The 9,604-nt window shown below is 55.2% G+C and overlaps 1 protein-coding gene across 1 annotated transcript; it reads right to left on the bottom strand.

Moving 5' to 3' along the window:
• Positions 1-267: 267 nt before the first annotated feature.
• Positions 268-9,369, bottom strand: LOC144338389 (uncharacterized). The gene is made up of 3 exons (XM_077987268.1): positions 8,994-9,369; positions 2,920-3,070; positions 268-1,653 (listed from the first exon to the last, which is right to left on the bottom strand). The coding sequence occupies exons 1-3, from the start codon at positions 9,173-9,175 to the stop codon at positions 1,036-1,038; spliced, it is 951 nt and encodes a 316-aa protein (XP_077843394.1). The 5' UTR covers positions 9,176-9,369; the 3' UTR covers positions 268-1,035.
• Positions 9,370-9,604: the final 235 nt, after the last annotated feature.

Below are 9,604 nucleotides of genomic sequence, written 5' to 3'. Positions count from 1 at the left end.
ACCACGTCCGGCTAATTTTTTTTTTGTATTTTTTAGTAGAGACGGGGTTTCACTGTGTTAGCCAGGATGGTCTCGATCTCCTGACCTCGTGATCTGCCCACCTTGGTCTCCCAAAGTGCTGGGATTACAGCTGTGAACCACTGCACCTGGCCCAAAGTGCTGTTTTTAGGCAGCCCCTAGTAAGTAACAGCTGTGATTATTCATGTCACAAATATTTCTCAAGCTGCCAGAAGCTTCTCGTGTGTATATGTTGAATAGACCTGCAACCTTCATGGGTTTATGAAGAATGAGGTAGGCCCGGGGCTGAGAGGTACATAGAAGCCCCACCACGTACTAGCTGTGTGCTGGGGGTGGGCCACTTAACCTCTCTGAGCTTCCATTTCCTACCTGAAAAACAGGGATCGTGGGCATAGTCATATGGGCCACGTGTTCAGCTATAGGCCAAACATGAGGTAAACACTTAATAGATTTGACTGTTATTATTGTACTTTTTTATTTTTATTTTTTTTGTGAGATAGGGTCTCCCTCATCTGGAGTGCAGTGGCACAATCATAGCTCACTGCTCCCTCAAACTCTTGGGCTCAAGCAAGCAATCCTCTCCTGCCTCACCCTCCCAAGTAGCTGGAAGCATGCCACCATGATTGGCTAATTTTTAATTTTTTTGTAGAGACAGAGTCTCGCCATGTTGCCCAGGCTGCTCTCAAACTCCTGACCTCAAGTGATCCTCCTGCCTTGACCTCCCAAAGTGCTGGGGTTACAGGTGTGAGCCACTGCACCAGCCAGATTTGGCTGGTTTTATTAATAAGGGCCAAAGATCCTGTCTTGGGCAAGGAGAAGGGAGGAACACACTGAGCCCACTGTCGCCACCTGAGGAGGTGGGCTGGAGTAGGTGGCCCACGAGGGAGCAAAGCTTCCCAGGATAGAAGGTGGGCAAGGGGTTATGAAGTGGAGCAGCTTCCCAGGGTAGAAGCTGGGCAAGGGGTTATGAAGGCACCAAAGAGAGAAAGGGAGACTCCACCTGTGTACCCAGCACCCCTACCCCTCATCTCTCCCCGTGCAAGATGGTGGGAGGGCAGCCCTGACTGCAGGGAAATCCACACCTGCGCCCCTTCCCCCACCGCCTGGCCCGATAGGCGAGTGCAGAGCAGGAGGCAGCTCACACTCCAGAAGGAAGAGGCACACCCTCTCCCAGGGCCCCGGGTGTGTGCTGGGTGCCACACAGCCCTGTGTTCCAGCTCTCCACGAAGGACCCATGCTAGGACAGGGCAGGACAGGGACCCACCAACCATGAGGCAGCACCTGGAGGAGTGGGAGGGTCAAGGGGTGCAGGAGGAGCTGGGGGTCCCTGAGGTCGGGCGCTGCCTTGGGTGCTTGGCTCTCTCGTCCTGCCGTGCCAGAAAGGGTGCTTGGGTGACAGGCACCCACATGCCTCCAGATTATAGGGTGCCAGGGCATGGTGGCAGGGTGGGCCTGGGGAATTCCCACATGGCAAACCTGGGCATCAGCCTGGTAGGGCAGAAGGGGTGTCAGGAAGCCAGGCTGTGGCTCCATGTCACTGCATGACCTCGGCAAGTTGCTTCTCCCCCTGTGCCTGGCTTTCCCGAGCTGTCGAGTGAGGCGTGGCCTCTGGGCCCCGAGAGGTTTACGGGTTGTCTGGGAGCAAGACAGAGATGAGAGGACAGGTTAGCAAGCCTGCCTGACTCTAAGGATGACTGGAGACGGTGCCTCTCTGGGGCAGTCCCTGGGGAGGCACCTCCTGGCCTGGCCAGGGATGTGGGGGGTCCTCTGCTCATGACTCACGCTTTCTGGGACTGACATTGTCCCCTGGGAGGCGCTTGCCAGGAAGGGCCTGATCTGGCCCTTTCAGCCCTGTGCAGATGTCTCAGCCTTAGCTGCCCAGGCCAGGAAAATGTTGTCCGGCTCCGCCCCACGGCAGGGAGGGGGGCGGGACTGAGATATTGGGGGCCTTTCTTCTGGACAGTGAACAGCATCTGTGCTCAGCTTGGTCACTGCCCTGGTAATTTTTGGCAACACGAAACCCTTGTCCTCAAGGACGCTGCACCCTGAAGCCTCCCTCGATCTGAGTCAGGGATCCCTGTCCGACGCGTCCCGTCTCAGCACTGGCCGCCCTTGCACAAGCCAAAACCTTGTGCTCTTTTCTTCTTCTCTCAGCCCCCAAATCTGAAGTCATTGTCCTTAGTGCGGGTTCCCTAGAAGCTGACCCTACACAGGGGTTTGGTGACCTTGATATGGTGCTGGGTCACCCCTTAGGGGTCCTGATCAGGGGAAAGGGAACTGGAATTTTATGCCCACCACATGTGATTGGCTAAGGGAGCCCCCCACTTCCGCCCTCTGGGCAGTGCATGAATTCCTGGGAGCTTCTGCTTCTCCAGGGGTTGCAGGCAAAGCTGATTCCAGCAGCGACAGATGGCGCCTGACTAGGAAATGTAGGTACCTACTGCGGGCAGAGAAAGTTCCCCGGGGGGAGGGGTAAAGAGAAGGGGGCTGGGGAGGAATCTGGGAGGGGCACGGGCAGCGCGTGCGACAGCAGCTGAATGCTCTCCATTTGACCTCTATTTCTGGAAAACATTTGCTTCTTTCCCTTCCCACAGCCTCCCTTATCTGTCACCAGGACACCCAGGAGCCTCCTAACTAAACTCCCTGCAGCTCCACTAACTACTGCCCACCCAGCAGCAGAGGGACTTTCTAAATGCCTATCTGAGCCAATTTTCTAGATCGAGCTGATTTTCTAAATGCCAGTCTAGCCACTCCAACCCCCTACCCTCTGGTGGGCTCCCCCAGCTGCCCCCAGGCACAGGGAGGTGCCATGAATGAATGAACCCAGGGTGGCCACTGCAAACCCACAGGCCTCCCCAGATACCTGTTTGATGGAGACAGCAGTTGAGAAATGCGCCTCACCTCTGAGAAGATGACATATAAGTGTGATGATGGATTGGTGTGGCACAGCGATAGAGGAGTAAAGGGTACGGGTCCCATCCTAAGGAGGCAGCCTCTGCTCGGCTCCAGCAGATGGTTCTTGCAGGGCTGAGGGACAGCATGTGCGAAGGTCCTGGGGCAGAAGCAGGGCAGAAACACAGGAGATGCAAAGGAAGGCTAGTGGGGCTGGAACACTGGGGAGGGGTTGGGAGGTGGGGGTAAAGGGGGGGTGAGGGGCCTGGACCCTGCACTGACAGCAAGCCAGGTGGGTTGGGGGGCATAGCAGTGTGATTCACGCCAGAGGAGATCAGGAGATCACCTCTGGTGTGGGCAGAGTTGGGATCATTGAGGAGGGGCCAGGAGACCAGGTGGGAGGTTTCTGCCACGGACGGTCCAGGCGGGAGATGAGATGGTGTGAACCTGGGCGGTGGCCTTAGGGAGGAGGGGATGAACAGGCCTAGGATGTGGTGAGGAGGCTTTGCTGAAGGGCCAGGTGTGGAGCCAGGAATGGCTGTGGCTGCATCTCAGTGGACTGGAAGCCTGGAGGTTCAGAAACGGAGCCATCTACTCCAGAGTGCATCTCACTGCTGCTTCTAGGAGCCCTCAGGGTACCTGGACAAAGACTGTCCTGGAGGGTCCTAGAGCCCCCTGGGGAGGGTAGGAAGGGCACCCGCGCTCCCGCCCTGTCCGTGAGGTCAGATCAGCCCCACATAAGTTCTGGGGAAGGGAGATGAAAGAGGAAAAGGACCCAGGAAGCACTGCACAATCCAAGAAGGGGCTGTACACATTGGCTCCCGCCTGTAATCCTAACACTTTGGGAGGTTGTGGTGGGAGGATCACTTGAAGCCAGGAGTTCAAGAACAGCCTGGGGAACATAGTGAGACCCCCATGTCTATAAAAAGTTTAAAAGTTTTTTTTTTTTTTTTTTTTTAATAGAAAAGCTCTGAGAAGGGGTGGAATCCCTAAAACATCTCCCACGCTGCACACCAGGTGCTGGTGCCAGGTCTGCTCACTCACCTGCAAGGTGGTGTGAGGGGGGCTGGAGTCCGCCATTGCAGGCTGAGGACTCAGAAGCTTGGAGAGGGAAAGGCCCTGCCCAAGGCCACCCAGCTAGAGGGGGAGGGTGTCCTCCCCAGTGCAGCCATGATGCCCCATCTCTTCTTGCTCTTGAAGCCATTCAGAGGCCGCCTGCCCCCATCACCAGCCCCCTGTCCTCCTGTCTTCAGCAAGCCCTGGCCAGAGTCGTGACTTGCCTGGGACTTTCCCTGTCCTGGCCTTGCAGGGTTTGGTTCTGATTCTCAAAGCAAAATGGCCTCCTCTGTTGCTAAACTGTCTTCCTGGAGGATGGCGGGTTCCCAGACAGGCTGTTGTTGGCAGTAGGGGAGGAAGGAATATGCAGGGGGTGTCCCAAGGAGCTGCTTATCATCTTCCAGGCTCTCTGCTGAAGGACGTGCGTGTTCTCCATTTTTTTTTTTTTTTTTTGAAATGGAGTCTCCCTCTGTTGCCCAGGCTGGAGTGCAGTGGCGTGATATCAGCTCGCTGCAACCTCTGCCTCCTGGGTTCAAGTGATACTCCTGCCTCAGCCTCCTGAGTAGCTGGGATTACAGGTGCCCACCACTACACCCGGCTAAGTTTTGTATTTTTAGTAGAGATGGGGTTTCACCATATTGGCCAGGCTGGTCTTGAACTCCTGACCTCAAGTTATCCACCCACCTCGGCCTCCCAAAGTTTTGGGATTACAGGCGTGAGCCACTGCACCAGGCTTGTGTTCCCCATTTATGGAGGAGGAGATGAGACACGGTGAGGCCAGGAAGCAGACACAGACAGAGCCCATTGGAGCCCTGGGTCCCCCACTCGACTTTTAAATTGTGTGATTTGGAGGAAGAAGAAAATCAAGTACCCTATGCAACTCTGTGTCCCAAGTTTTCATCCCTAAAATGACTCCACAGGATGGCTTCAGGATATTCTTCTGTGCCCGAGGGATGAGGCCCAGGGGACTCTGAGGGATGAGGCTGGTGCTGTTTGGGGTGCAGGGGTGAGCACCTAAAGCAGCATCCATCCACCACTCCCTGTGGCCAAGCTCCTTGCCCAGGGAACTCCTGGGCTGGCAGGAGGTGGCCAGGTGCCTTATGTCTCCTCTCCCCATTTTCCCAGTCCTCCAGATGGCAGCTGTTGACTTTTTCTCCAGACCCCAGCTGTCCCATCTGAGCCCTTCTTTCTGTCTAGACAGAGGTGGCCCTGGCTGTGCCTCTCCTTTGGAACCCATGGCCCGAGGGGCATGCTTGGCATTGGTATGGAGTTCACAGACCTGCTTTCTATTTTTTTTTTTTTTTTTGAGATGAGTCTCACTCTGTTGCCCAGGCTGGAATGCAGCAGTGACCTTGGCTCACTGCAACCTATGTCTCCCAGGCTTGAGCAATATTCTTGCCTCACCCTGAGTGGCTGGGATTATAGGCACCCACCACCAAGACCAGCTAATTACTGTATTTTTAGTAGAGATGGGGTTTCACCATGTTGGCCAGGCTGGTCTCGAACTCCTGACCTCAGGTGATCTCCCTGCCTTGACCTCCCAAATTGTTGAGATTGCAGGCGTGAGCCACTGAGCCCAGCCCTGTTTTCCATTTCTGAATCACATATGCAAGTCTGTGTCAGCTTAGCTGGGAGGCACCAGAAAGTCAGCCCTGGCATGGAAACCCTGAGAACAAATCAGGGCTGTCCGAGTGTGAGGTAAGTGGCATGTCCAAGCAGTCACAAAATTCCAACCCCATTTACTCTTTTTTTTTTTTTTTTGAGACAGGATCTCACTCTGTTGCCCAGGCTAGAGCACAGCAGCACAGCCTTGGCTCACTGTAGCCTCGAACTCCTGGGCTCACGGGATTCACTGCCTCAGCCTCCTGAGTAGCTGGGACTACCAGTGTGTACACCACCACACCCAGCTAATATTTTAGCTTTTGTAGAAACTGGGTCTCATTATGTTGCCCAGGCTGGTCTCAAACTCCTGGGCTCAAGTGATCCCTCCACCTCAGCCTCCCGAAGTACCGGGATTACAGGCATGAACCACCATGCTTGGCTCAACCCCACTTTCTTATGATCATGGCAGGTCACCCAAGCCTTCAATGGCTCCCCAGGGCCAGTCACACTAAATCCCAGCTCTGCCCTTGCTCATTGCTGCTGCCTTGATCTTCTTTCTGGCCTCCAGGACTGTCTGCTGGGACCATTACAGTAGTCTCTTGCCTAGTCTCCTGCTCTCCCAGTCTTGCCCCATCTGGTCTAGCTTTTCCCCCTAGCAGCAGACTGAGCTTTCTAGAACCCAAATCTGACCACGTCCCACCTCCACTTAGAGTATGTCACTGGGTCCCACTGCCCCCAAGCTGGTATCCAAGCTTGCTCTCAGCCTGGCATTCAGGATCAGCTGCCTTGGATCTGCCCCCTGCCAACACCTCCCCACCAAACTCCACACTCTGACCCAGATGAGCCATCATCCCCATCACTCCCTCTCATGTCCCTCAAGCCTGACCTTGACCCTGGTCAGCTGTTTCCCACACCCCGAATGCACTTGCTGTCCTTCCCATCAACACCAGCTCTTCCTTCAAGGTTGGTCCCAGTGGTTGTCCCCAAGAGGGGTCTCCAGGATTCTTAGTGACAAGCAACAGAATCCAACTGTGGCTCACTTAAGCAGAAGAAAACGTATTAAACAGATATTGGGTTATAAAAACTCCCAGGAAGGCAGGAGGATCCCATGGAAAAGGGGAGGCAAGACATCACCCCTCTTCCTACCACAGAGCCAACCTGGTGAAGTCCTCCTTCTTCACAGCCACCAGGAACTCTGTGTGGACCAGGCTCCCTCCAGAAAGAGTCCTGGACAGGACAAGCCTCTAACTCAAACTCCAGAGCAGGTGCCTCTGATTGGCAGAGTCCAGTCACATGCCATGCCCTAGCTGCAAGGGAGGCAGGAAAAGTGGGTGTGGACTATTTGTGCTCCTCCCATGGAAGGTGGGCTCTGCTTGCCCATTGTCCTATGTGGGAGGAGTTTCCTAACTGGGGGTGGGATTTCAGAGAGTGGGGGCTCATAGACTAAGGCTCTGTACCTCCCCAAACCTCAGCATTCCCCATCTCAAGAGAGGCACAGTCAAATATCTGATGACTCAGTCCTTGACACAGCCCTCTGCTGCACCCCAAGTCCACAGGTTCAACTTCCTGTGCTTGTCTTGCACCCATGGGCATTTCCACATCTCTTCCCCCTTCTCTTTGCAAGCTTCCCTGATAAGCCTCCCATCCAGTGGAGGAGACAGGCACTGAAATGATGAGGACAGCCCAGTGTGATACATGCTGTGAAGGGGACATGCAGGGAGCCTAGAGGAGGCACCTGGTCCAGCTGGGGGCATCTGGGAAGGCTTCCTGGAGGTGGCACTGCTGAGTGTTGGAGAATAAATAGGAGTTATAGAAACAAAGGTGTTAGGCCAGGTATAGTGGCTCACATCTGTAATCCTAGCACTCTGGGAGGCCAAGGCGGGCAGATCATGAGGTCAGGTGTTCGAGACCAACCTGGCCAACATGGCGAGACCCCATCTCTACTAAAAATACAAAAATTAGTTGGGCATGGTGTCACATGCCTGTAGTCCCAGCTACTCGGGAAGCTGAAGCACAAGAATTGCTTGAACCTGGGAGGCAGAGGCTGCAGTGAACTGAGATCATGCCACTGCACTCCAGCCTGGGTGACAGAGTGAGACTTGGTCTCAGGAAAAAAAAAAAAAAAAAAAGAAGAGAGAGAAAAAAAGGTGTTGGAGGCTGGGTGCGGTGGCTCACGCCTGTAATCCCAGCACTTTGGGAGGCCAAGGCGGGCAGATCACGAGGTCAGCAGATCAAGACCATCCATCCTGGCTAACATGGGGAAACCCTGTCTCTACTAAAAATATAAAAAATTAGCTGGGCGTGGTGGTGGGCACCTGTAGGCCTGCCCAGCTACTTGGGAGGCAGAGGCAGGAGAATGGCGTGAACTGGGGAGGCAGAACTTGCAGTGAGTCGAGATCGTGCCACTGCACTCCAGCCTGGGAGACAGATGGAGAAAGAAAAGAAAAAAAAAAGAAAAGAGAAGAGAAGAGAAGAGAAGAGAAGGAAAAGAAAAGAAAAGAAAAGAAGGAGGGAGGGAGGGAAAGAAAGGAAAGAAAGGAAGGAAGGAAGGAAAGAAAAGAAAGAAAGAAGAAAGAAAGGTGTTGGAGACATCATCCCAGGCAGAGGCAACAGCTTTGCAAAGCCACAGAGGTGCAAGGGGGAGTTCCAAGGAGTTCTGGCATCACCAGGAGTAGTGTGTGAGGCAGAGCTGTCAAGAGATGAGACCACTCAGGGTGGAAGGTACACAATCTCTGCTGGCTTATGGGGCCTGGCTTTGAGTGAGAGCTGGGTGCCAGGGCAGGGGAGTGGCATGGTCAGATGTGAGCTCAGAATGACCCCTTGGAGAGCCTGACCTGGGGACCAGCCAGGGGTGTGGCAGGACCGTGGGGACCAGGAGAGCGACTCGACTCGGAAGACTCAGCTGGCTTCTGGTGGCAAGCAGAAGTTCGCCACTGCTGCTGGGGCATGTCTGGGCAAGGCAGAGAGACATGGGCAAGTCCCTGGCCCAGTCGGATGTCCTCAGTTTCCTTATGTGTAAATAGAAGGGTGTAGTGATCTCTAGGCCAGGGGCTGAGAGCCAGTGAGGCCACCCACTTCCTGCTCCTGTCCGCCCCACTCCCACTATGTACCAGGAGCTGGGGATGCAGTGACAAGAAGTGGAAGCCACGGCCCAGCTCTCACAGGCAGTGGATCCAGGAGTGGACACGCAGTGGTGACCTAGGTCTGGGCTGAAGAGGCTTTTCCCAGCAGTGTGTGGCCCAGCATGCTTAGGAGAGATGCACCAGGAAAGGGATCTTAGCCGTTGACAACTGCCCTCCCGTGACAGCCCCACTGGGGCCAGGTTTCTTGGGACAATTGATGCCATCATTCCGGGAAGCCTACCCCAGGAGAGGCCCTGATTTCCCCCCATTTGCATAGCCACAGTAACAGGAAACAGGACTTACATTGCCTCATCAGTGCGGGCTGGGCCAGGCCAGGCCAGCCCAGGGCTCAGCTTGGATGTCCCAGCCTGGGTGCCTCCTGGACAGCTGGCAGAAGCTCCATCTGGGCACTCCATCCTGTGGTGGCCAGACAGGTGGTCTGGGAGCTCCACGGCTGTTCCCAGGCCCACCTGGATGTCCAACATGAAGGCTCCAAGCAGCTCAGCTGCATCCCCTGGGGAGGAAGGGGGGCTGTCAGTGTGACAGCTGGGTACTCCACCGGGGTCAAAGTGCGCCGTGTTACTGCCAAGCTATCCTGGTTCCCAGAAGTGATGTATAGAACTTCCTCCTGCAAGGAGAGCGCCTATCTGCTACCTGGCCCCGCTCCATCCTCTCCCAGTTTCCCCCGGCTGCCTTCCAGAAAGCTGGGCTTTTAGCAGGAAGTGTTTCTCAGATGCTGTTCACTGGGTGCTGGGTGTGACCCAAGGCTCCACGTGCTGAGCTGGGTCCAGAAACCAGGAGTTTGGGGTGCAGAGAAGGGGCAAGCCTGGGTTTAGCCTCATCAGAGCCAGGTGCTCCTGGAGCCCTGGACCTCCTGGGCCTCAGTCCTCCCACATCTGCCATGGGGATACTTG

Source organism: Macaca mulatta, chromosome 20, assembly GCF_049350105.2.
Source record: "Macaca mulatta isolate MMU2019108-1 chromosome 20, T2T-MMU8v2.0, whole genome shotgun sequence".
Taxonomy (NCBI): Eukaryota; Metazoa; Chordata; class Mammalia; order Primates; family Cercopithecidae; genus Macaca; species Macaca mulatta.
This window is presented reverse-complemented; position numbering and strand designations above follow the sequence as displayed.